The sequence below is a fragment of the Pan troglodytes genome, chromosome 18 (genome assembly GCF_028858775.2).
Source record: "Pan troglodytes isolate AG18354 chromosome 18, NHGRI_mPanTro3-v2.0_pri, whole genome shotgun sequence".
Taxonomy (NCBI): domain Eukaryota; kingdom Metazoa; phylum Chordata; class Mammalia; order Primates; family Hominidae; genus Pan; species Pan troglodytes.
Window position 1 is genome coordinate 32686348 of NC_072416.2, and position 27785 is coordinate 32714132.

The 27785-nt window shown below is 46.5% G+C and overlaps 1 protein-coding gene across 24 annotated transcripts in view; it reads left to right on the forward strand.

Moving 5' to 3' along the window:
• Positions 1 to 16829, forward strand: part of LOC112205845 (nuclear pore complex-interacting protein family member B8-like) — a 44531-nt gene extending 27702 nt beyond the window's left edge. For 18 of the 24 annotated variants that reach the window (XM_054669142.2, XM_054669164.2, XM_054669151.2 and 15 more), the window contains 6 exons: positions 5576 to 5758; positions 9362 to 9461; positions 9625 to 9769; positions 13853 to 13913; positions 14023 to 14058; positions 15409 to 16829. In XM_054669142.2, coding sequence (XP_054525117.1) covers positions 5576 to 5758; positions 9362 to 9461; positions 9625 to 9769; positions 13853 to 13913; positions 14023 to 14058; positions 15409 to 16764 — 1881 coding nt within the window. In that variant the 3' untranslated portion in view covers positions 16765 to 16829. The other 6 variants (XM_054669160.2, XM_054669168.2, XM_054669158.2 and 3 more) reach the window with 6 other exon arrangements.
• The last annotated feature ends 10956 nt before the right edge of the window (positions 16830 to 27785 follow it).

The window sequence follows — 27785 nt, forward strand, 5'->3', positions numbered from 1 at the left end:
AGACTCTGCCTCCCGGGTTCAAACTATTCTCCTGCCTCAGCCTCCCAAGTAGGTGGGACTACAGGCGCCCACCACCGCACCCGGCTAATTTTTGTATTTTATTAGAGACAGGGTTTCACCATATTGGCCAGGCTGGTCTGGAACTCCTGACCTTGTGATCCGCCCACCTCAGCCTCCCAAAGTGCTGGGATTACAGGCGTGAGCCACCACACCCAGCCCCTGTTTTGTTTTTGTTTTGCTTGCTTCTTAGGGTTGTTTTTCTATTTATGGTAAAGGCATTGGCTTTCCATTTGTAGCATCAATAGAATATTTCCTGTTTACAATAACCTTATGTCATAGTAAATGGTAAAGGGATTTAAAGCAGTGGTTTTCAGCTGCCAGAGGCCTGAGAGAGTTTGGGCACACTCTGTGTGATCGGGCAGAAGGCCTGTAGGAAGTTTAGCAGAGGACAGGGCCAGGAAAGGTGATGGACAGTGGGGGTCTGTCCTGGTCACCAGGCCCCTGGGTCCTGCCCACCTGCTTGGAGCTCCCCACCCATCACACATGATGCTGCCAAGCCCTCTGGGTATTGTGGGCAAATACCTTAGGAGAGAAGCTGATGAACTTTGTTTCTTGAAATGCACAGATTCCTTGGACATCCCTGAGAGGTCAATCATGAAAGTCAACTTGGTTTTCTCCCCCTCATTTGGGTTCAGAATTTAAAGTCCACACACACAGGCAGTAAGATGATATAGATAAGGACATCATCACTCGGTTTCGGATGTTAAAATGTCTAGGTGGGTTAGGGGTGATTTGCGATCACACAACCTTGTGGCACAAAGAGGAATTCCCAGGCCAGAGGGAGACATTTTATTGCCATGTTACGATCTTATCATTGAGTTGAAAGGCAATCTTCTTTCATTTTGGATTCTTTCATATGTTTATGTCTTATAAGGGCACTTTGAATTTCCAAGCAAATAATAATTTTGAATTAGCTTTTAATCATTGACTTCTAGCACAGTTATATGATCAGAAACATGCTGTGTGATTTGATTGCTCTCAAATATATTGAGATTTGTTGGAACAAAATAAGTCAGGTTAATTTTTGTAAATGTACCATGCATGCTTAAAATGAATGTATCTACATTTGTTCCTGAGATACAGGTTGATGGACGGATGGCTACGTGGATGTGATGGAGATGGTTTACTATCGGGACCTTCCGCATCCTGCTGATGTTTTGTTGCTTAGGATATGAATGGCTGAGCGGAGGCTGTAAAACCTGGCACCCTGCTTGGGTATGAGGTTCTTCCTGCCATCCTGCCATCATTTGTTTTTTATGTTTTGTCGCCAAAAGTGACCTTGAGGAACCCTGGGAGCTCAGGAAGGAAGGAGCGCCCAGAAGCAGGGACAGGGAGCTGGTTGGGGAGGACCAGAAATCAGGTTAGTGAAGGTTCCAGAGAGGACCTGTCCTTGCGAGGAGTGTGGGAGACTGAGATGGGGGAGGGGTCATTGGAATGATGCGGGCGCTACTTGGCATTGTCCATTGTGAGGCACCACTGGGGTCATCAGGGATTGGTGGAGAGGGAGTATAAAGCCCCAGGGTTGCCAAGGGAGGGCCCAGACCGAAGAAGGTTTGGTGGATAGCAGAACCTTTTTGTCTCCCTCTAATTGCTCCTAAGCCTCACACTCCCTTGCCCCGCGTGTCCTGTTGCTTCCCTGATCTTCTCCGTGACCTGTAGCTAAACCTTCCACCAGCGCTTGAGAACTTAATTTGACCCGGATCCTTTCCCAGACCCCTTTCTTCTCCTCCTCCTCCTCCACCTCCTCCAGGTGCCCAACAGCCCCCTTCTCCTTTCCCTTCCCTTACTTCCCCCCTTCCCCTCCCCTTCCCCTCCCCCTCCCCTCCCCCTCCCCAACTCAGATCCGGCCCCGGTCCCCGTCCCCTTCCTTCCCCCGTGCCCTGAGCCACCTCCACCTCTGTCCTGGCCGCCTCAGGGCGCCCTGAAAGGACCAGGACATGCGTCTGCGGTGGTGGCTCCTCTTTTGGCTCCTGCTGGGATTTATCAGCCATCATCCCACCCCTGTGAGTAGACGCTGGACCCGCGGGGTTTCTTCCTTTTTACTGGGCTGTGTCACGTGGCATGAAATTACACAGCTCAGGCCTGTAATCCCAGCACTTTAGGGGGCCGAGGTGGGCAGATCACTCGAGTCCAGGAGTTGAAGAGTAGCCAGGGCATCATAGCGAAACCCCATCTCTACAAAAAATTCCAAAAAAGATTAGTTGGGCCTGGTGGTGCCTACCTGTTATCCCAGTTACTGGAGAGGCTGAGGTGGGAGGATCGCTTGGGCCCAGGAGCTGGACGTTGCAGTGAGCCGAGATGGCCCCGCTGCACTCTTGTCTCTAACAAACAAAATGGACCAAAACAAAGTCAAATGTCATTTGATTTGTGTCATCTGGTTTGATGATTTTTTTTTTTTTTTTTTTTTTTTTAGACAGAGTCTCACTCTGTCGCCCAGGCTGGAGTGCAGTGGCAAGATCTCGGCTCACTGCAACCTCCGCTTCCGGGGTTCAAGCAATTTTCCTGCCTCAGCCTCCTGAGTAGCTCAGATTACAACGCCTGGCTAATTTTTGTATTTTTAGTAGACCACCACACCTGGCTAATTTTTGTATTTTTAGTAGAGACGGGGTTTCACCATGTTCGCCAGGATGGTCTCCATCTCTTGACCTCGTGATCTGCCTGCCTCGGCCTCCCAGTGCTGGGATTACAGGCGTGAGCCACCGCGCCTGGCCAAAATATATAACCTTAAGTGTAAGTTTACTAACTTTGGAAAGTACATACACCAGCATAAACCAACCCCCTTTCAAGATCTACATTATTTTATTTATTTATTTGAGACAGTTTCTCCCTTGTTGCCCAGGCTGGAGTGCAATGGGGCAATATCAGCTCACCGCAACCTCTGCTTCCCAGGTTCGAGCAATTCTCCTGCCTCAGCCTCCCGAGTGGCTGGGATTACAGATATGTGCCACCACTCCCAGCTAATTTTGTACTTTTAGTAGAGATAGGGTTTCTCCATGTTGGTCAGGCTGGTTTTGAACTCCCGACCTCAGGTGATCCGCCTGCCTCGGCCTCCCAAAGCGTTGGGATTACAGGCATGAACCACCGTGCCCAGCCAAGATCTACACTATTATGTCACCCCAGAAAGTGAACTCTCACTCTTCCCAGCCAGTCTCTTTATCATAGGTTAGCTTGCTTATTCTGGAATTTCGCGTATACAGATGCATGCCATGCCATAGGTACTCTTTTGTGTCTGCTTTGTTCTGCTCAACACTATGTTTCTGAAATCATTACCATTGTTGTATGGTTCTCTAACTCCATCATTTCCATTTCAGACTCAGCATATGCTCAGTTCAACCTGATGAAGGGCTATCTCTGTTTAATTCACCATCTTGAAAGAAACATTTAAAATTGAGATGTTTTCAAGAATATATAGTTAAATCCTGAGGAATCGATGTAGAAATGTTATCACAAGCTGTCTGAACTTACTCAGGGGAAGTCTTCGTCTTCACTTACATAAGAGTCTAATGGAATTAATACCAACAATCTTAGAGAAATCCCACACTATTCATGCCATTTTCATGATCTCCGCCTTGGTACTTTTTTTTTTTTTTTTTTTTGAGACAGAGTCTCGCTCTGTCACCCAGGCTGAAGTGCAGTGGTGCGATCTCGGCTCACTGCAACCCCTGCCTCCCGGGTTCACGCCATTCTTCTGCCTCAGCCTCCCAAGTAGCTGGAACTATAGGCACGTGCCACCATGCCCTGCTAATTTTTTGTAATTTTAGTAGAGATGGGTTTCACCGTGTTAGCTAGGATGGTCTCAATCTCCTGATCTCGTGGTCCACCCACCTCGGCTTCCCAAAGTGCTGGGATTGCAGGCGTGAGCCACCATGCCCGGCCCACCTTGTTAATTTTTAAGCACTAAAATTTGATACTTATTTGTGAATGAAGTAATCTCTTCATTGTATTTTTTTTTTTTTTTTTTTTTTTTACTTATGCTGAGCTTTAAATGACAAAGATTCATATAATCCAAGAGAGAAGTATTATTTAGAGGGATTCTTTTACCATGTGATATATAATAAATGCATCCAATGTTATACATCAATTTAAAAAACAAGTAAATAGCTTTAAAGAAAAGATAACTACTGGCCAGGTGCAGTGGCTCACACCTGTATTCCCAGCACTTTGGGAGGCCGAGGCAGGTGGATCATGAGGTCAGGAGTTGGAGACCAGCCTGGCCAAGATGGTGAAACCCTGTTTCTACTAAAAATACAAAAATTAGCCGAGTGCGGTGGCAGGCGCCTGTAATCCCAATTACTCAGTAGCTGAGGCAGGAGAATCGCTTGAACCCGGGAGGCGGAGGTTGCAGTGAGCTGAGATCATGCCACTGCAATCTAGCCTGGGTGACAGAGCAAGACTTTGTCTCCAAACAAAAAGAAAAGATAATTACTTTATACTTAGCTTGTCTTAGCCATGAGTGACGGGCTGCATGTGGCCCAGGACAGTTTTGAATGCAGTTCAACACAAATTTGTAAACTTTCTTAAAACATTAGGAGATTTTGGCCAGGTACAGTGGCTCATGCCTGTAATCCCAGCACTTTGGGAGGCTGAGGCGGGCAGATTACCTGAGGTCAGGAGTTCGAGACCACCCTGGCCAACATGGCAAAACCCCATCTCCACAAAAAAGACAAAAATTTGCTGAGTGCATTGTCAGGCACCTGTACTCCCAGCTACTCAGGAGGCTGAGGCAGGAGAATCACTTGAACCTGAGAGGCAGAGGTTGCAGTGAGCCGAGAGCACGCCACTGCACTCCAGCCTGGGTGACAGAGTGAGATCCCATCTCAAAAACAAAACACCAAACAAAAGCAAAAACAAAAACAAATGGCTGGGCACGGTGGCTCACACCTGTAATCCCAGCACTTTGGGAGGCCGAGGCAGGCAGATCGCCTATCAGGAGTTCAAGGCCAGACTGTCCAACATGGTGAAACCTCATCTCTACTAAAAATACAAAAATTAGTCGGGCATGGTGGCAGAGACCTGTAATCTCAGCTACTCGGGAGGCTGAGGGAGGAGAATGGCTTGAGCCCAGGAGCTGGAGGTTGCAGTGAGCCGAGATTGCACCACTGCACTCCAGCCTGGGCGACTGAGTGGAGCGGAACTCTGTCTCCAAAAAAAAAAAAAAAAAAAAAGTTTTTTTTTAGATCATCAGCTATTGTTAGTGGTAGTGTATGTTATGTGTGGCTCAAGACAACTTTGCTTCTTTTAATATAGGCAGGGAAGTCAAAAGATTGGATATCCCTGCTTTATACCAAGAAAGACAGCACCCCACATTTGCAATGCCTAAAAACACTACCAGCCATCTGAAAAACATGAGACTTCTAACTTCTGTTCTTTTTTGTAGCAGTGGAATCCCACGGTGATATCTGAGGGATGTGGTTACCTTTTGGAGGAGGTTGACGGTTTCTAAGGATGATTCTTTCTGAGTGAAATATTGTCAGTGTCATTGACCTTTTCATTATTTCAACTATTATTATTCCAGGTTATCAATACTCTGGCTGTCTATCGTCATCGTGAGACTGACTTTTGTGGAGGAGTTCGAGACCACCCTGGCCAACATGGCAAAACCCCATCTCCACAAAAATTGGATAATTTGATAATTATCATTATTGAGTTTCTGAGACCTTACACATTTACCATTCTCTTCTGCACAAATTACCTTTGTGTGAGTATACTAACTTTCTGTAGAGGTATACTTGTAATCACAAATAAGAATAAATTATATAAAACAATTCACATTTCTGGACTTCATTATGAATATGTGGTTTTACCCAAACAATCAGGGAAATGATTTATTAGCATAAGAATTATGAAAATGTCTGCCATTTACATTATGAAAATTAAATAGGTTGGTGTTTGTTTAATACAATGTCAACAGAGCTTTTGGTCAAAAATAAGTTTTTTTAACCTTTGTGCTATTTATCACAAATGGAGTATGAGGTTTCATCACTTAAATAGGAAATTCTTTCTAAACTCTTCTGCTTTATAGTTCTATCGTATGGGTGGAAGGAAAGCTTCCAATCTCCTCTCTGAAGATTCACTGCAGAAATGAGCTGACAACAGACAGCTTAACAGGAAAAGAAAAACATAGAACAGGCATAAACATGGGAACCAGCTGAAAAATGAGACTGCTAGAAGGGCCGGATAGTTGATGCTTAAAGAGCACCCTCTTGTGAGGGGAGAGGGAGATAGATGGAGATGTAGGCCATTTAGAGGGGCAGCAAATGATTTTTAGGGGAAATGAAAGAGCCCAAGGAACAAACAATTGGCCTGAGACAAAGTTCCTCTGAGGTCATAGGGACGAGGTGACAAACTGCCAGAAGGTGAAGGGCAGAACTGCACTGCGTCTCATGATGCAGAGAAAGCCCCAGAGAATCTCTTAGAACTGCCCTCCAAGAGAATCGATGAAAAGTGTGTCTGGGCAGGGTAATTTTGAATGACATCATTCAAAGTGCATGTTCCCACTTGCAACTGGAGAGAGATCAGTATGTCAAAAGTCTGTACTTGGTAAGAATTGGGCTGCTAAGTTGTGCCATAATTTGTCTTTTGAGCCTTTTTTCCTTTGGGGAAGTTGAGCTCTACATTTTGTCTTGCCATTCATGACAGTAAAAATGTGGTTGTCTGGGGGCTGAAACTCCTTCTGAACAATGATCCAAGATAAAAGTACTAATACCACAATGCTTTTTTATATTCAAGGGAAGAGGAAGTATGTTTCAGTTTAACCACCTAGATAATTACACATCATTTGGCACTGCCTTTCAAGATATGTAGAAAACAGAAAATATATGAGTTATGAAGATATCTAGGCACATTTAACATTCTCTATGCCACTTAGTCCTGAACAGAGAATTTTCGGTATAAATTGGAGGAAGCTTTTTTTTTTTTTTTTTTCTCACCCCCGAGACGAGTCTCCCTCTGTTGCCCAGGCTGGAGTATAATGGTGTGATCTCGGCTCACTGCAACTTCCACCTCCTGGCTTCAAGCGATTCCCCTGCCTCAGCCTCTCAAGTAGCTGGGATTACAGGTGCCCACCACCATGCCCAGCAAATTTTTGTATTTTTAGTAGAGTCGGGGTTTTACCATATTGGCCAGGCTAGTCTCAAAACCCGACCTCAAATAATCCACCCGCCTCAGCCTCCCAAAGTGCTGGGATTACAAGCGTGAGCCACCACGTGAGCCAGGGGAAGTTTTTAAATTTACCACTTTTTAACAGTTCCATTTAGGAAAGTTCAGTTGAGCTGTTGGACTTGGACAACTTCGCACCTCTCATCTTTGTCGTTGTCATCTAGTCATCTATACCATTACCTCCTAAGCAAGGACATCATGGGTGCCATGAAGCATTCATGCGTGATGGCATTTCTTTGCTTGTCATTTCTTCATGTGTTTGACATTTCTCCTGGCTCCAAACTGGGCCAGCTACCTTTCCTATGAAATCTAGCAGTAGTTGTGGGATTGATGTGGTTTCTCTTTTCATCTTTTTAGATTACCCATTGCTTCTCTCGAAATCCTAGTACATGATTTTTTTTTTTTTATCCTATGTGCAGAAACCAGGAAAAAACAAATTCTGCAAAGAATTTGAAAGATATTATTTCAGGCCAGGTGTGGTGGCTCATGCCTGTAATCCCAGCACTTTGGGAGGCTGAGGCAGGTGGATCACTTGAGGTCAGGAGTTCAAGACCAGATGGGCCAACATGGTGAAACCCCATCTCTACTGAAAAGACAAAAATTAGCCAGGCATGGTAGCAGGCACCTGTAATCCCAGCTACTTGGGAGGCCGAGGCACAAGAATCGCTTGAATCTGGGAGGTGGAGGTTGCCGTGAGCCAAGGTAGCGCCACTGCACTTCAGCATGGTTGAGAGTGACACTCCATCTCAAGAAAAAAGTCATTTCAATGACTACCTCAGGAGATTCATAGGTATCTGACCCACATCTGAGATGGGATTTGCATTGCATTTTCGCTATGATGAGAACAAATATTTAATATCTTAGAAGATTAAAAGCATACTGTGATAATATGGAAATCTTGGTGGGAATTCAGTAATTAGTGAGAATGTTTTGCGTTAAGTTCAAACCAGCCTCAACGAAGCTGATGTGAGGGAAGGGAAAGTGAACTCTGAGTAGAGCAGGGACAGAAGGAAGATGCTCCAGTGCAGATCAGGAAGGAGCAGGGGGTGAAATGTTACAAATTCTAGAACTCAGAGAGCTGAAGGTAATTACTTCCTTTTCAAGTTGTGAAACGTGTTAACCTGTGGTAAAATACTTAGAAGATGATAATTACCATCTAACCGTGTTGAAGTGTACAGTTCCGTTGTGTGAAGTATATTCATGTCATTTTTTTTTTTTTTTTTTTTTTTTGAGATGGAGTCTCACTCTGTCACCAGGCTGGAGTGCAGTGGTGGGATCTTGGCTCACTGCAACCTCTGCCTCCTGAGTTCAAGCAGTTCTCTTGCCTCAGTCTCCCGAGTAGCTGGGACTACAGGCGTGCATCACCATGCTCAGCTAATTTTTGTATTTTTAGTAGAGACGGGGTTTCACCATGTTGCCCAGGATGGTCTCCATCTCTTGACCTTCTGATTCACCCGCCTCAGCCTCCCAAAGTGCTGGGATTACAGGCATGTGCTACTGCACCTGGCCTATTTTTTTTTTTTTTTTTTTTTTGAGACAGCGTTTCAATTTTGTTGCCCAGGTTGGAGTGCAATGGCACAATCTCAGCTCACCACAATCTTTTCCTGCTGGGTTGAAGTGATTCTCCTGCCTCAGCCTCCCGACTAGCTGGGATTACAGGCATGCACCACCATGCCTGGCTAATTTTGTATTTTTAGCAGAGGCAGCGTTTCTCCATGTTGGTGAGGGTGGTCTCAAACTCCCGACCTCAGGTGATCCGCCTGCCTCGGCCTCCCAAAGTGCTGGGATTACAGGAGTGAGCCACCGTGCCAGCCTCATGTCATTCTTTGTGTGTGTGTGTGACAGAGTCTCATTCTGTCGCTCAGGCTGGAGTGCAGTGGTGTGATCTCGGCTCACTGCAACCTCCGCCTCCCAGCTTCAAACGGTTCTCTGCCTCAGCCTCCCGAGTAGCTCGGATTACAGGCGCCCGCTGCCATGCCCGGCTAATTTTTGTATTTTTAGTAGAGACGGGGTTTCACCATCTTGGCCAGGCTGGTGTTGAACTCCTGACCCCGTGATCCACCTGCCTCGGCCTCCCAAAGTACTGGGATTATACGCATGAGCCACCGTGCCCAGCCGTTATTCTTATATTATTATTTCCTAGTTGTCTTTCCTGAAGACTATCTTCCAGTCTGAAAATGGACATGATGGATCCACGGATGTACAGCAGAGAGCCTGGAGGTCCAACCGACGTAGACAGGAAGGTATGGCTCTCTTGGAGTCCCCATAGTGTGGAAATGAGTTTGCCCTGGAAAGGGAAAGAACAGCTTCTTGCCCTCAGGTTTCTCACCTTCTCCTCTCCTCACTCTCACCAAGGGCTGAGGTCCATTTGTATGCACACAAAGAAAAGAGTTTCTTCCTTTCCAGGAAATAAAATTGGCCTGAAAGACGTCATTACTCTACGGAGACATGTGAAAAGAAAATTTAGAGCTAAAATCCGTAAGAGGAAGGTGACAACGAAAATCAACCATCATGACAAAATCAATGGAAAGAGGAAGACCGCCAGAAAACAGTAAGATGTGCCTTGACACAAATACTGTTGTATGAACCATGTGTCAATCAAAGTAGACAACTGTAAAGTCCTTGAGAATATTTTCTACAATATTTGTGGCAAATTCAGTGGGTTCAAAATTGAGTTTGTCCTTTCTGCTTCATTAGTTTAAGCTGTATAATTCCTTTCCCTTCCTACATTCTTGTTTGTCATTTTTTCGGGGGAAGAGGAGTTGCTAGTACTGGCATTGGTTTTCCTTTCTCTCTCTCTCTTTTTTTTTTTTTTCCTGAGATGGAGCTTTGCTGTTGTTGCCCAGGCTGTAGTGCAATGGCACAATCTCAGCTCACTGCCTTTTGGGTTCAAGTGATTCTCCTGCCTCAGCCTCCCAAGTAGCTGGGATTACAGGTGCCCACCACCACGCCCAGCTAATTTTTGTATTTTTCCTAGAGATGGGGTTTCACCATGTTGTCCAGGCTGGTCTCGAACTTCTGACCTCAGGTAATCTACCTGCCTCAGCCTCCCAAAGTGCTGGGATTAGAGGCATGAGCCACCACAGCCAGCCTTTTTTTTTTTTTTTAATTTTGAGATAGAGTCTCGCTCTGTCGCCCAGGCTGGAGTGCTATGGTGCAATCTTGGCTCACTGCAACCTCTGCCTCCCAGTTTGAAGCAATTCTGCCTCAGCTTCCCGAGTAGCTTGGATTACAGGTGTGTGCCACCACATTTGGCCAAATTTTTTTTTTTTTTTTTTTTTTTTTTTTGAGACAGAGTCTCACTCTGTCACCCAGGCTAGAGTGCAGTGGCATGATCTTGGCTCGCTGCAACCTCCACCTCCCAGGTTCAAGCGATTCTTATCCCTCAGCCTCTTGAGTAGCTGGGACTACAGGCATATGCCACCATGCCCGGATAATTTTTGTATTTTTAGTAGAGGCGGGGTTTCACCATATTGGCCAAGCTGGTCTAGAACTCCTGACATCATGATCCGCACACCTCGGCCTCCCAATGTGCTGGGATTACAGGCATGAGCCACCGTGCCCAGCCCAATTTTTGTAATTTTAGTAGAGACGGGTTCACCATGTTGGCCAGGCTAGTCTTGAACTCCTGACCTCAGGTGATCTGCCTACCTCAGCCTCCCAGTGTGAGCCACCACACCCAGCCTGGATTGTTGAATTCAATGCTTGGGTCACCTCCAGATTCATTTTCACAGTCTTTCATGTTTTGGTCATATTACATTGTATTTTGCTGCCATATGACTGATCTTTTTTTGTTAAATGTGAGATACTTGTTAAAAAATATTTAGCAATGAATTGAGGCCTAGTAGCATGTTATCTTGCTGCAGAAGAGATGGGAGTCTACTTCTGGGGGATGGTCAGGGGTCCTCCATACAGGCTGCAATTGAGGTCGTCGGTGCAGGCTCAGTCCCTACAAAGGCCAGGGTATTTCCTGTCCACCTCTATTCTGATGCATGACTCTTCTGGGTCTCAACCAGAGCGAGTGGACTTCAGTATGGGTCGCTTTCATTGGCACACCCTCAATCCACTTGTTTTCCATCTAATCCCACGCATGTGTGCAAAAGCTGCTGTGCTTCTTTGCATCTCAGTAGTTCCTTCTGGAATTCAGCAATGAAACTCAGGGAAATGGGTTCCAAATGCGAGGCTGACTTTCGTCCTGGGTTTCCTTCTCCTCCGTCTTCACCTCATGTCTGTTTACTGCCATGTTAGCAATTGGATGTATTCAATCATGGGTTTTATATTCTGTTTGGTGTCCCCCATTGTTCTCATCAGAGATCAGAAGCTTCAGATGCACTTATGTCAACTCAAGAGTAGAATGCTTCCTTAGCTTCCCTCCAGAGTCAGGTTTTGTGCTTCTAGTTCCCAAGTGCACAGCAGGAGTAGTGATGTCCTCACTGGCTTCTCATTTGCATTAAACTGTGAGCTTCTGTAGCGTGGGGACAGGACCCTGCTCCCATTGCATTCTCAGCACCTCACCACACACTCCTTGTTTGAGGCCACTCCAGACAGCATGTGCTGAAGGATGCCCTGTGGTCAGAAACAAGTTCGTTAACTTTCTCTTTGAAGTGTTTTCGTCCCTGTTTCCTAGCGTTCTGGGAATTTTACACATCCTTCCTATAAAACCAAGTATCGGATGAGATCCTTAGGATCAGGACCATGAATCAAGTGGTGTGAGGGCAACACAGCAAACTTACCCTTTTTAGACCGTTTCCTTTTTCTGCCCTCAATCTCTGTGAACTTAACCTTGTTAAAGTCAGTCAACACCAGGGTGGATGGTTTGCCATTGTCACCTATTTTCAGGACATAACACCCTGACTTAGGAGCCATTCCGATCATGTGTAATTCAATAGATGCCCCCAGCATTCAGATTGCCTTTTCTGTCAACCAGGATCTTTAAAGTCGATGACAAGAGTTCCAGTCCTGAATCATGGCAAAGTGCAGTAGTGAACTGCGGGGTTAATGACACCATATTCTGGAACGATCTCTCTATGGCTGATGGTCTCAGTTCCGGCATCAGCCTCTGACTGAGAATCAGGTCTCACACAGGAGGAGTCAGATGAGGAGCAATCCTCTGCTTCCGATGGAGTTAGTTGTGATGAATTGGTGAGGTCTGGTTTTTCACACTGAACTAAAATGAGCTTTCGCTGTGTCAAGCACAAGACTGACCCCAGAAACACACATAGTGCACCTCATAGAAGCTTTTAATAGTCTTTATATTTACTAAAGAATAGGACTAACTATGGAACTATGAAGATGAGCTGGAAATGACAGGTGACTTGCCAGCAGGCCAGAGTGTGACTTTTTTTTGTCCCTCAATGGGAGGTGTCCATTCTCCCTTTGGTTGTGAGAATCAGTTGGTTCATTTGTGGAAAGGTTGCAGGGGGGATCTTTGAATCACAGCCTTCAGATGCCAGAAGGGCAGAGGGAATCCCACACGGGCTGGTGGATCATGTGTGTGCATTTCTCTCCCTTCTAATCTGAGGAAACTAAGCATGAAAGAATGTGAGCATGCAGAAAAGGAGAGGCAGGTATCAGAGGCAGAGGAAAATGGGAAATTGGATATGAAAGAAATACACACCTAGAAGTGAGTTCAGAAACTGAACCCCACCCTCCTGGGAAACGCCCATTGGAGTGTTGTTTTTAACCTCTGTACAATGCTTAGACCCAGTAAATGCAGAAATAGAAACAAATGGTCAGAAGACATATCGTGAGAGAGAGAGAGAGTTCACAAAACAGAAAACAAAGTACCTTAATATTTACCAGTGACCAAAAGATGTGAAGCAGCAAAACGTCTCCTGACCCCATTGCCAGCTAGACTGTGTGGAAACTCGGTTCATACCAGCCATTCTAGGGGTGGGGTGAGTTGTTGTCATCCTTAGGAAAGTGTGTTGTTGTAGGATCAACCACATCCTTCAAAAGGACTATGCCTGTTTATAAGCCCAGCTGTTTCTGCCCTGTGAAACACGGTAAGGATATTAATACAAAGAGAATAGAGCTTTATGATAAAAGATGCTCAATGAAGGATGAATTAGGGATATACTGAGAATGGGGAAGGAAACTATCATCTCAGAAGTCAGCAGGCAGTAATCAAGAGGAGGAATCAATATAGCAACAGTTTGGATCAGACCATACAGTTTTTTTGTTTTTGTTTTTGTTTTTCTGAGATGGAGTCTCGCTGTGTCACCCAGGCTGGAGTGCAATGACGTGATCTTGGCTCACTGCAACCTCCGCCTCCCAGGTTCAAGTGATTCCCCTGCCTCAGCCTCCCGAGTAGCTGGGATTACAGGTGCCTGCCACCACGCCCGGCTAATCTTTTGTATTTTTAGTAGAGATGGGGTTTCACCTTATTAGCCAGGATGGTCTCAATCTCCTGACCTCGTGATCCATCCGCCTCGCCCTCCCAGAGTGCTGGGACTACAGGCGTCAGCCACCGCGACCGGCTCAGATTGTACTCTTATAGCCATCTGAAATACGTTTTCTAGGTAGAGATAGATTGTGTAAGGGTACAGTTGTGAGGATAACAGAAACATGGCAGATTATTTAAAATCATCCTGAAAGTGGTGCTTTATCTGATGAAAGTGATTGTAATCCATAGGAAAATGTTTCAACGTGCACAAGAGTTGCGGCGGCGGGCAGAGGACTACCACAAATGCAAAGTAAGGAGCTTCCTCCCCGCAGTTGCAGGATAGTTCAGTGCTGATGCAGATGATGCCACGGCTCTTAGACTCTCTCAACATTCAATTTCTCATGTGTTGGCTTTTTCAGATCCCCCCTCCTGCAAGAAAGCCTCTTTGCAACCGGGTAAGTTTGTTTGTTTTCCTTGCTTTTGAACATAGTCTGCCAGGTCAGGACATGGATACATTTTTCTCCCTACAGCTCTGTGCTCAAGCCCTGCAGAGGGAGATGGCAGAGAGAAAGGCTGCCTACAAGCATCACAGTCCCATCCCTGTTGGTAACCGTGTTGTGCAAAAACACCTTCATCCCCACCCAGTGGGGCCCCTGATCTAATATTCAAAGTGTCAGAGGTTCCATATTTGTAATAGCAAATGGGCCCTGCCTGTAAATTAGTGAAGAGTGAATGTAACTTATTACCCACAGGGACAATTCCAAATGAAGGCCTTAAATGATGCTCAGCTAAGCTGGTTCTTGTGTGGCCTCTGTACCTTCAAAAGCTGCCGAGTCCTATGATTACACGTGATGGGACTTGTACACTTGAAGTGAAACACAGTTTTAAAACTTGCTTTGTTTAGAATTCCCACCTCATTTTTCCATGGACAAAAGTATTCTTTATGTCCTAGTGCACTTACAATTTGGTATTACCTGGGAGTGAAAAGAAATATTACAGCCATGCCTAACTGACTTCTTGAGGTAAGATTGTTCTGTCAGAAAACCCTCTCCCAGTTCCCCTGCAGCTCTTCAGGAATCCACATCTCTCCAGAGCTCTTTGTTCTCATGGGTGGCACCTCCAGAGTGAAGAAGATCCTTTGTCAAGAAGGGAAACAGAGGGGAAATGAGAGGGGCCTGCAGGCAGAGCTGGAATCAACTTCCACTCTGCCTCTTGCAAGCTGTGTGACCCTGGGCACAATTTCTCGTTCCTCTGGAAACCTCTGTTTTCTTAGATTTGGAGCAGGGTGGTCACACTGACCTTGCAGAGTTCTGAGAATCAGAGACAGAACATAAAAGGCCTGGAAAACATTCTCCAAAAAGAAGCTGCAACATGTGTGGACAATGGGCTTTTCATTCCTCTCTTACTGTCTGTTGACCTGGTGCAAGAAACATGCTCTGGTGATGGCTGTGAGGGAGGAATGAGGATAGACATAGACACTCCTGTGTCTCAAACGTGCTTCTTTATTACTCTGTTATGACTCTGTCTTCCCTGGGGCAGGACCCCAGCCTGCCTACATTTGCAGACAGACACAGTGGCATGTGGAGACAACAGTGTGTCCCAATGACTTTTCTTTACCCCCCAGCTGTCAGCAGTACTCAGTGGAAGGGTGATATTATGACAGTGATACTGCTATTTTGAAACCTGGAGGATGGAAAGGTGCAAAAATCTATCACCAGCAACAGAAGGTGCAGACCGTGTTGGTGGCAGTAATTTTGTCCATCAAATGAATATGTGTGAAAACATTCCCTTCTTCGGCCCTACAGGTCAGAATGGCGGCAGCGGAGCATCGTCATTCTTCAGGATTGCCCTACTGGCCCTACCTCACAGCTGAAACTTTAAAAAACAGGATGGGCCGCCAGCCACCTCCTCCAACTCAACAACGTTCTATAACGGATAACTCCCTGAGCCTCAAGACACCTCCCGAATGTCTCCATCGTCCCCTTCCACCCTCAGTGGATGATAATATCAAGGAGTGTCCTCTTGCTCCTCTTCCACACTCTCCTCTTCCACCCTCAGTGGATGATAATCTGAAGGAGTGTCTCCTTATCCCTCTTCCACCCTCTCCTCTTCCACCCTCAGTGGATGATAATCTGAAGGAGTGTCTCCTTGCTCCTCTTCCACCCTCTCCTCTTCCACCCTCAGTGGATGATAATCTGAAGGAGTGTCTCCTTGCTCCTCTTCCACCCTCTCCTCTTCCACCCTCAGTGGATGATAATCTGAAGGAGTGTCTCCTTGCTCCTCTTCCACCCTCAGTGGATGATAATCTGAAGGAGTGTCTCCTTGCTCCTCTTCCACCCTCAGTGGATGATAATCTGAAGGAGTGTCTCCTTGCTCCTCTTCCACCCTCTCCTCTTCCACCCTCAGTGGATGATAATCTGAAGGAGTGTCTCCTTGCTCCTCTTCCACCCTCAGTGGATGATAATCTGAAGGAGTGTCTCCTTGCTCCTCTTCCACCCTCAGTGGATGATAATCTGAAGGAGTGTCTCCTTGCTCCTCTTCCACCCTCTCCTCTTCCACCCTCAGTGGATGATAATCTGAAGGAGTGTCTCCTTGCTCCTCTTCCACCCTCAGTGGATGATAATCTGAAGGAATGTCTCCTTGCTCCTCTTCCACCCTCTCCTCTTCCACCCTCAGTGGATGATAATCTGGAGGAGTGTCTCCTTGCTCCTCTTCCACCCTCAGTGGATGATAATCTGAAGGAGTGTCTCCTTGCTCCTCTTCCACCCTCTCCTCTTCCACCCTCAGTGGATGATAATCTGAAGACTCCTCCCTTAGCTACTCAGGAGGCTGAGGCGGAAAAACCACCGAAACCCAAGAGGTGGAGGGTGGATGAGGTGGAACAATCACCAAAACCCAAGAGGCGGAGGGCGGATGAGGTGGAACAATCGCCCAAGCTCAAGAGGCAGAGGGAGGCCGAGACACAATTACCCAAACCCAAGAGGCGGAGGGCGGATGAGGTGGAACAATCGCCCAAGCTCAAGAGGCAGAGGGAGGCCGAGACACAATTACCCAAACCCAAGAGGCGGAGGTTGAGTAAGCTGAGAACACGCCATTGCACTCAAGCCTGGGCAATAAGAATAAATCCGTGGGTCGAAAAAAAGAAAAAAATCAAAAAATAAAACAAAACCCACACTCCAAAAACAAACTAACAAAGAATAAATAAATAATATAAAAATAAAATAAATACTGCAGTCCTTATGTTATTGCTTTGTTTCAGTATCTGGTATGATTGCCTGAGGGACCTGAGGTTTTTAATTAATTGTGGGTTTTTTTTTTTAATCTTTAGAAGTGGTTGGTTATGTAAAATATTATTATTATTATTATTATTTTTTTTTGAGACTGGGTTTTGCTCTGTCACCCAGGCAGGAGTGCAGTGGCTCGATCACAGCTCACTGCAGCCTCAACCTCCTGGGCTTCAAGCAATCCTCCTGCCTCAGCCTCCCAAGTAGCTGGGATCACAGATGTGTGCCACCACACCTGGCCAATGTTAAAAAATCCTTTAACTTTTTTGTAGAGATGCACTCCTGGACTCAAGCGATCCTCCTACTGGTCCCGACCACCAGCCTCTTTCTGATAAACATTTACACTGTTTATTATCTGATGCCATTTCTATCTTCTTCCTTGTCATCCAGACATCAAAGAAGTAGGTTTCTTCAGGGTTTTCTTTTTCAAGTCCTCATTGTTAAAGATCACTCACATTAGGGCCAGACACCATGACTCATGCCTGTAATCCCAGCACTTTGGGAGGCCAAGGCGGGCAGAGCACTTGAGGTGGGGAGTTTGAGACCAGCCCAGGCAACTTGGTGAAACCCCACCTCTACTGAAAAACATACAAAAACTAGCTGGGAGTGATGGTGCATGCCTGTAGTCCCAGCCACTTGGGAGGCTGAGGCATGAGAATCGCTTGAACCCAGGAGGCAGAGGTTGTAGTGAGCCAAGATCACATCAGCACACTCTAGCCTGGGTGACAGAGCGAGACTCTGACTCAAAAAATAAATAAAATAAATATCACTTACGTTAGATATACCCAAGGGGTGGTCTATAGAGACTTGGAAGCAGTGGTTATTGCAACAGGGGCACGGAAGTCATCTGGCTATGCCAGGATGCCCAGGGGATACTCGGGGTGGGTGGCATAGTGGTGCTGGGGACTCACCGCACAGGACGCTCTGATTGACGCACTGCCAGGAGTAGCGCTCTGTCTTGGGGCTGCAGCCGGCCTCCTCAGCTCGAGTGTAACAACAGTCGTGGCCATGGCAGCACCTGCGGATGTCACATGGGCAGGACAGCAGGTGGGTGAAGCTCTCTCCTGGCCCTCCTCTCTTGCCAGGACCATGGGTGACTGAAGACCCCCAGGGAGGCACAGCATCCTCTTATCTAAGTTTTTTTTGTTTTTTTTTTAAGAGACAGGGTCTTTCTCTGTCACCCAGGCTGGACTGCAGAGGCACAATCATAGCTCACGGCAGCCTTGAACTCCTGGGCTCAAGCGATCCTCCTACTTCAGTGTCCCGAGTAGCTGAGACTACAGGCACACGCCAGCATGCCCGGCTGGTTTTTTAATTTGTATTTCCTTTGAGACAGCGTATCTCTCTGTTGCTCAGGCTGGAGTGCAATGGCTCAATCAGCTCACTTTAGCCTTGAACTCCTGGGCTCAAGTGATACTGCCACCTCAACCTCCCAAGTATGCTACTACAGGAACACAAACTCCTTTCAAATGCTGGGATTACAGGTGGGAGCTACTGTACGCCTGGCCTCATCTAAGCTGTTTCCCTGAAAATCCCCGACTTGGGTAATGATTCCATTGGCCCCACCATGCCCTGTCCTGCCTTCCTGGCTGTGCCCAAGCTTGGTCCCTGCCTGCCTGCCTCCCTCTCTGGGTCTCGAGCTCCTGTGACACATGACTCCTCTCTCTTCCTGGAGTGATCCAAGCCCTGCCACTTCCTGACTCTGCCCACACTGTACCCTCTGCCTGGGGCAACTTCATGTCTGCCCATTGACCCTTAGGCCACAGCCCAGGCACAAGCCCCTGCCTCCGGAGGTCATCCAGGCCTCACCAGGCTACACCCTCTCGTAAAATTGGATTCCCTTCCTTCAGGGCAGGTTTATAATGAAATCCTCCTCAGTGGCCAGGTGCGGTGACACCCATCTGTAATCCCAGCACTTTGGGAGGCTGAGGTGGGAGGATCACTTGAGGCCAGGGGGTCGAGACCAGCCTGGGCAACATAAGAGAGACTCTTGTCTCTATAACAAATTTAAAAATTAGCTCACCAGGCCAGGCTCAGTGGCTCATGCCTGTAATCCCAACACTTTGAGAGGCCGAGGCAGGTGGATCACGAGGTCAGGAGTTCGAGAGCAGCCTGACCAACACGGCGAAACCCTGTCTCTACTAAACATACAAAATTAGCCAGGCATGGTGGCACACACCTGTAATCCCAGCTACTCCGGAGGCTGAGGTAGGAGAATTGCTTGAACCCAGGAGGTGGAGGTTGCGGTGAGCCAAGATCACGCCATTGCAGTCCAGCCTGAGCAACAGAGCAAGACTCTGTCTTGAGACAATAAAAACACACAAAAAATTAACTCGCCAGGATGGCACATGCGTATAGTCCTAGCTACTTGGGAGGCTGAGGTGGGAGGATTCCCTTCAGCCTAGGAGTTTGAGGCTGCAGTGAGCCACTGTGATTGTGCCACTGCACTCTAACCTGGGCAAAAGCGAGACCCCAGGCTAGAGTGCATGATTTTGGGTCACTGCAACCTCCACCTCCCAGGTTCAAGTGATTCTCCTGCCTCAGCCTCTTGAGTAGCTGGGACTACAGGCATGTGCCACCACGCCTGGGTGATTTTTGTATTTTTAGTAGAGACAGGGTTTAGTAGAGACCATGGTGAAACCCCGTCTCTATTAAACAAATCTCTACTAACCCCATCTCTACAAAAAACAGCTGGGCGTGGTAGTGCACACCTGTAATTCCAGCTACTTGGGAGGCTGAGGCACGAGAATCATTTGCATCTTGGAGGCAGAGTTTGCAGCGAGCTGACATCGCACCACTGCACTCCAGCCGGGATGACAGAGCAAGACCCTGTCTCAAAAAAAAGAAAAAGGAACAAACAACAGCAACAACAACAAAAAACTCTCTGTGTCAATCACAGCCTTCGCGCTAGGGGAGAGGTGGCCGAATTCTGCCCTCTGCTAACGAGCTATAGCTTTGTGGAAATGGGCGAGTGGCGTGCCCTTGTGAGCCTCAGGGCCCCATCTGTAAAATGGGCATAACTGTCATGCCTATCTTTAAGAACAGCCTTGGGGATAAATGAGTGGAACTCATGGAAAGATCTCAGCCCACAACCTTCCACAGAACAGGCGCTTCTCACACAGTAAGTAGCAGGAGTGCAGAGGCTGCAGGCATGAATCCAGCCAGACTGCCTGGGTTCAAGTCCCAGCTCCCACGTCTTGGTAACTAAGTGGCCTCAGACAAGTTACTTAGTATTTCTTCTTTTTTTTTTTTTTTTCAGACGGAGTTTTGCTCTGTCACCCAGGCTGGAGTGCAGTGGTGTGATCTCGGCTCATTGCAACCTCTGCCTCCCGGGTTCAAGCAATTCTCCTGCCTCAGCTTCCTGAGTAGCTGGAATTACAGGCACCTGCCACCACACCCAGCTAATTTTTGTATTTTTAGTAGAAACAGGGTTTCACCGTGTTGGCCAGGATGGTCTTGAACTCCTGACCTCGTGATCTGCCTGCCTCAGCCTCCCAAAGTACTGGGATTATAGGCGTGAGCCACCGCACCTGGACACGTTACTTAATATTTCTGTGCCTTGGTTTCTTCATCTGTGAAATGGGATTGTTGTGAGAATGCAAAGGGATTCCCAGGGCAGTTCCTAGTGCATAGTCTGGCTGCCTTTGTGTGTGTGTGTGTGTGTGTGTGCATGTGTATGTGTGTTTAATATAGAGACAGGGTCTCACTATGTTGCCTAGGCTGGTTTCAAACTCCTGGGCTCCAGTGATCCTCCTGCTTCCACCCAAAGTGGTGGGATAACAGGTGTGAGTCACCACACCTGGTCACTTTATATTATTTTTTTCTTTTGAGACAGGGTCTCGCACTGTTGCCCAGGTTGGAATGCAGTGGTGCAATCTCAACTCACTGCAAACTCCGCCTCCCAGATTCAAGTGATTCTCCTGCATCAGCCTCTTGAGTAGCTGGTACTGTAGTCACCCGGCTCCTTGCCCGGCTAATTTTTGTATTTTTAGTAGAGATGCGGTTTAGTGATTCTCCTGCATCAGCCTCTTGAGTATCTGGTACTATAATCACCTAGCTCCTTGCCAAGCTAATTTTTGTATTGTTAGTAGAGATGCGGTTTCCTTTTTTTTTTTTTTTTTTTTGAGATGGAGTTTCGCTCTTATTGTCTAGGCTGGAGTGCAGTGGTGCGATCTCGCTTCACCACAGCCTCCACCTCCTGGGTTCAAGCGATTCTCCTCCTCAGCCTCCCGAGTAGCTGGGATTACAGGCATGCGCCACCGCACCTGGCTAATTTTGTATTTTTAGTAGAGATGGGGTTTCCCCATGTTGGTCAAGCTAGTCTTGAACTCCTGACATCAAGTGATCTGCCCACCTCGGCCTCCCAAAGTACTGGGATTACAGGCAAGAGCCACCACGCCAGGCTGGTAGCAGTCTTTCCTAGAATGTGGATGCCTTGGAAAACAGGGGCTTTGCCTTGTTTCCCTAGAACCTAGAATGGCATCTGGCACACAGCAGATGCTGCATCTATTGTAAATGAATGAATGAAAGAAGTGTCCTTGCAGCCACACTGGCAGCCGTAACATAGTGGTTATAAATCTAGACTCTGGAGTCTCAAGTGCAAATGTCATTGGCCTCTCCTCCAGCCTCCTCAAGGGGCACTCAATGAAAGAACCTGGTAGCGCCCTCATATGACTGTAGTTGGACTGACATGACTGCCAGATGGTGGGACTTGGTCTGGAGCAGAGACTACTTGGAATGGTAGAGGCAAAACTCAACAGCCCCTGGAGCTGCGCTTGTGGTGGAGCTGGACCCTGATTTTAGCTGGACCTTGTTTTTAGAGACAGGGTTTCCTTCTGCAGTCTCAAACTCCTAGCCTTGATTGATCCTCCTGCCTTGGCCTCCCAAAGTGCTGGGACTACAGGTGCATGCAACCACACCTGGCTAATTTTCTTTTCTTCTTTCTTCTTTTTTTTTTTTTTTGATGGAGTCTTGTTCTGTTGCCCAGGCTGGAGTGCAATGGTGCGATCTCGGCTCACTGCAACTTCTGCTTCCTGGGTTCAATCCATTCTCCTGCCTCAGCCTCCCAAGTAGCTGGGACTACAGGTGTGTGCCACCGTGCCTGGCTAATTTTTGTATTTTTAGTAGGGACGAGACTTCACCATGTTGGCCAGGCTGGTCTCGACCTCCTGACCTCAGGTGATCCACCCACCTTGGCCTCCCAAAGTGCTGGGACTACAGGCACATGCAACCACGTCTGGCTAATTTTCTTGAGGTTTAGTAGAGACTGGGTCTCGTTATGTTGTCCAGGCTGGTCCCGAGCTCCTGAGTTCAATCGATCTTCCTGCCTTGGTCTCCCAAAGTGCTGGGCCTACAGGCGTGAGCCACCATACCCAGCCCAATTTTTGTATATTTTGTAGAGACACAGTCTTGCTATGTTGTCCAGGCTGGTCTCAAACTCCTGGGCTCAAGGGATCTTGCCTTGGCCTCCCGGAGCACTTAATTACAGGAATGACTGCATGTGCTGTTGTGCCTATACTTTCTGGAGATACGTTGTTAGGAATTTATGTAGTTGGCCGGGCACGGTGGCTCACACGTGTAATCCCAGCACTCTGGGATGCCGAGGCAGGTGGATCACCTGAGGTCAGGAGTTCGAGACCAGCCTGGTCAACACGGTGAAACCCTGTCTCTACTAACAATACTAAAATTAGCTGAGCGTGGTGGCACATGCCTGTAGTCCCAGCTACTTGGGAAGCTGAGGCAGGAGAATGGTTTGAGCCCAGGAGCAGAGGTTGCTTGCAGTGAGCCAAGATCATACCATTGCACTCCAGCCTGGGCAACAGAGCGAGACTCTGTCTCAAAAAAAAAAAAAAAAAAAAAAAGGAATTTACATAGTTGAACAACTATTCTTTGGACATCTTTCAGTCCAGTAGACGGTGTTAAACTTGAAGACAAATAACGATTTGACCTGTGATATTTGTTTTTCCCTCTTATTTTCTAAACCCATTCATCCAGGTCATTCATCACCTTTAAAGGCATCCCCAGAGGGAGGCAGGTCTGGACAGAGCTGAAGATTGCACAGGCCATTTGCAGGCTGGATTCGTTCTCTGGTGACCCACCTGTCTGACTCGAGTTATTTTTTTCCCATATCTGGACAAGACTGACCTCTGCCCAGCAACTCAGGCCTGTATTTAGTCCAAGGGCCCTCAGTGGCTTTTTATTGTTTGTTTTTTCAGGAAGTGAAGAATTTAGAGGGATAAAAGGCGGAAATAACTTTTCAGCCTCTGACCTTTGTAACAATCTGATTTCCTTTTAAAGGAGCATTGTTTGGGCCTGGGGCCACCTAGACCTTCTGATGCTCTTTCCCCACCCTTGGAGGAGGAGGAAAGGAAGAAAATGGGCCCTGAGCGATCACCACATACCAGGCCCTGGGGGTCTAGTGGCGAAGGAGGCAGGTAGGGTCTCTGCTTTCATGGAGCTTCTAGTCAAGCGAGATGCACTAAACAGTAAAGGGAAAAATAGGATTACTGGAGGTAGCCCTAACTACTGGGACAGAAACAAGATGGTAAGATAGAGAAGGAAGAGTGGCCTGCTCAGATGGGGTGGTCCAGAGGCCTCTCAGGGGAGGTGACTCCTTTTTATTTTTTTTTGAGATGGAATCTAGCTCTGTCGCCCAGCCTGAAGTGCAGTCGTGTGTTTCATGTGCGTCCGTGTGAAGAGACCACCAAACAGGCTTTGTGTGAGCAACATGGCAGTTTATTTCACCTGGGTGCAGGTGGGCTGAGTCCGAAAAGAGAGTCAGCAAAGGGTGGTGGATTATCATTAGTTCTTACAGGTTTGGGGATAGGGGGTGAAGAGCCATGTTTTGCGGGCAGGGGTGGATCTCACAAAGTACATTCTCAAGGGTGGGGAGAATTACAAAGAACCTTCTTAAGGGTTGGGGAGATTACAAAGTACCTTCTTAAGGGTGAGGGAGATTACAAAGTACATTGAACAGTTAGGGTGGGGCGGAAACAAATCACAATGGTGGAATGTCATCAGTTAAGGCTATTTTTACTTCTTGTGTGGATCTTCAGTTACTTCAGGCCATCTGGATGTATACGTGCAAGTCACAGGGGATGCAATGGCTTGGCTTGGGCTCAGAGGCCTGACAGTGTGATCTTGGCTCACTGCAAACTCTGCCTCCTGGGTTCAAGCAATTTTTGTGCCTCAGCTTCCCGAGTAGCTGGGATTACAGGTGCCCGCCACCATGCCCAGCTAATTTTTGTATTTTTTTTTTTTTCTTTTTTTTTTTTTTGAGACGGAGTCTCGCTCTGTCGCCCAGGCTGGAGTGCAGTGGCGCGATCTCGGCTCACTGCAAGCTCCGCCTCCCGGGTTCACGCCATTCTCCTGCCTCAGCCTCCCGAGTAGCTGGGACTACAGGCGCCCGCTACCACGCCCGGCTAATTTTTTGTATTTTTAGTAGAGACGGGGTTTCACCGTGTTAGCCAGGATGGTCTCGATCTCCTGACCTCGTGATCCGCCCGCCTCGGCCTCCCAAAGTGCTGGGATTACAGGCGTGAGCCACCGCGCCCGGCCTAATTTTTGTATTTTTAGTAGAGACAGAGTTTCACCAGATTGGCCAGGCTGGTCTCGAACTCCTGTCTCACGTGTCTGTGTGAAGAGACCACCAAACATGCTTTGTGTGAGCAACATGGCTGTTTATTTCACCTGGGTGCAGGCGGGCTGAGTCTGAAAACGGAGTCAGCAAAGGGTGGTGTGATTATCACTGGTTCTTATAGATTTGGGGATAGGCGGTGGAGTTAAGAGCAGTGTTTTGGGGGCAGGAGGTGGCTCTCATAAAGTACATTCTCAAGGGTGAGGAGAATTACAAAGAAACTTCTTAAGGGTGGGGGAGATTATAAAGAACCTTCTTAAGAGTGGGGCAGATTACAAAGTACATTGATCAGTTAGGATGGGGCAGAAACAAATGACAATGGTGGAATGTCTTCAGTTAAGGCTGTTTTCACTTCTGTGGATCTTCAGTTGCTTCAGGCCATCTGGATGTATACGTGCAGGTCACTGGGATATGATGGCTTAGCTTGGACTCAGAGGCCTGACATTCCTGTCTTCTTATGTTAATAAGAAAAGTAAAACAAAATAGTGGTAAAGTGTTGGGGTGGCGAAAATTTTTGGGGGTGATATGGAGAGATAATGGGCGATGTTTCTCAGGGCTGCTTTGAGCGGGATTAGGGGCGGCACGGGAACCTACAGTGGGAGAGATTCAACTGAAGAAAGATTTTGGGGTAAGGGCTGATACTGTGGGGTTGTTAGAAGGAGCATTTGTCATATAGAATTATTGGTGATGGCCTGGATACGGTTTTGTATGAATTGAGAAACTAAACAGAAGACACACCGTCCGAATAAGAGAAGGAGAAAAACAGGTATTAAAGGACTAAGAATTGGGAGGACCCAGGACATCCAATTAAGAGAGTGCCCAAGGGGGTTCAGCATAATTATTTGCTTGGTTGACAAGTTTTTGGACTCTATCCTTGAGTTTTTTTATGTTGTCATATACCAGGCCAGATTGATTTAGGTAAAAACAACACTCTTCATTTAAAAATATAGAGTCGTCCTTTTTCAGCAATGAGTAAATTGAGGCCTTGGCGATTTTGGAGGAAAGAGAATTGCAAAGCCAGCAATTGTTTATTTATTTATTTATTTATTTATTTATTTATTTACTTATTTTTTTAAATTATACTTTAAGTTATAGGGTACATGTGCACAATGTGCAGGTTTGTTACATATGTATACATGTGCCATGTTGGTGTGCTGCACCCATTAACTGGTCATTTACATTAGGTGTATCTCCTACTGCTATCCCTTCCCCCTCCCCCACCACACAAGAGGCCCCAGTGTGTGATGTTCCCCTTCCTGTGTCCAAGTGTTCTCATTGTTCAATTCCCATCTGTGAGTGAGAACATGCGGTGTTTGGTTTTTTGTCCTTGTGATAGTTTGCTGAGAGTGATCGTTTCCAGCTTCATCCATGTCTCTACAAAGGACATGAACTCATCCTTTTTTATGGCTGCATAGTACTCCATGGTGTATCTGTGCCACATTTTCTTAATCCAGTCTATCATTGATGGACATTTGTGTTGGTTCCAAGTCTTCACTATCGTGAATAGTGCCGCGATAAACATATGTGTGCATGTGTCTTTATAGCAGCATGATTTATAATCCTTTGGGTATATATCCAGTAATGGGATGGCTGGGTCAAATGGTATTTCCAGTTCTAGATCCCTGAGGAATCGCCACACTGTCTTCCACAATGGTTGAACCAGTTTACAGTCCCACCAACAGTGTAAAAGTGTTCCTATTTCTCCACATCCTCTCCAGCACCTGTTGTTTCCTGACTTTTTAATGATTGCCTTCCTAACTGGTGTGAGATGATATCTCATTGCGGTTTTGATTTGCATTTCTCTGATGGCCAGTGATGATGAGCATTTTTTCATGTGTCTGTTGGCTGCATAAATGTCTCCTTTTGAGAAGTGTCTGTTCATATCCTTTGCCCACTTTTTGATGGGGTTTGTTTTTTTCTTGTAAATTTGTTGGTGTTCTTTGTAGATTCTGGATATTAGCCTTTTGTCAGATAAGTAGATGGCAAAAATTTTCTCCCATTCTCTAGGTTGCCTGTTCACACTGATCCTAGTTTCTTTTGCTGTGCAGAAGCTCTTTAGTTTAATTAGATCCCATTTGTCAGTTTTGGCTTCTGTTGCCATTGCTTTTGGTGTTTTAGACATGAAGTCCTTGCCCATCCCTATGTCCTGAATGGTATTGCCTAGGTTTTCTTCTAGGGTTTTTACGGCTTTAGGTCTAACATTTAAGTCTTTAATCCATCTTGAATTAATTTTTGTATAAGGTGTAAAGAGGGGATCCAGTTTCAGCTTTCTACATAGGGCTAGCCAATTTTCCCAGCACTATTTATTAAATAGGGTATCCTTTCCGCATTTCTTGTTTTTGTCAGGTTTGTCAAAGATCAGATGGTTGTAGATGTGTGGTATTATTTCTGAAGGCTCTGTTCTGTTCCATTGGTCTATATGTCTGTTTTGATACCCGTACCATGCTGTTTTGGTTACTGTAGCCTTGTAGTATAGTTTGAAGTCAGGTAGCATGATGGCTCCAGCTTTGTTCATTGGGCTTAGGATTGTCTTGGCAATGCGGGCTCTTTTTTGGTTCCATATGAACATTAAAGTAGTCTTTTGCAACTCTCATCAGCCCAGTTTAATATTACCTATTTATTATAATGTAATGCTGCTCGCACAACTGAGAAAACACTGTTGCTTTACCCCCTCCAGCTCTGTAGCAGCCACGCAGAAATCATAGAACTGTAAACATATGCTAATTACACAACCTATGTAGGCAATCAATATTAAGAAAAACTTTTACTGTCCAATATTTCTGTGGTTGAAAATGTAGAGTCTAATTTTGATCCGCAGTAACATCTAGGTTAATGTTGATTCAGAAGGAAAACGTTTGTTGTTGCCATGAGAAGAGGCATTGAAATGCTGAATCACCACCACAAATGTTACCACTATGAATATAAGGAGATACATAGGAAGATCGAATTAGACCATCTCGGACCACCAGGTTTACAATTCCACCTGCAGATACATGCAAGAAGTATTGTCACAATACTTATGTCACGTTATTCCGTTGAGGTCATCACCAACTAAGCTTATAATTAATGTGTGGTCAATTTGGTCAATGTCACCAGCGTAGCATACTAACAAAAACAAGGGTTGCAAACTCAAATGCCTATAAGGCAGAACGTAAGACGGTAGGAAGCAAAGTCTATAGGGAGCTATATAATAGAGGCTGCAGATTCATGGCAGATTCTAAAGCACAGCAGTCCCCAACATTTTTGGCACCAGGGACCGGCT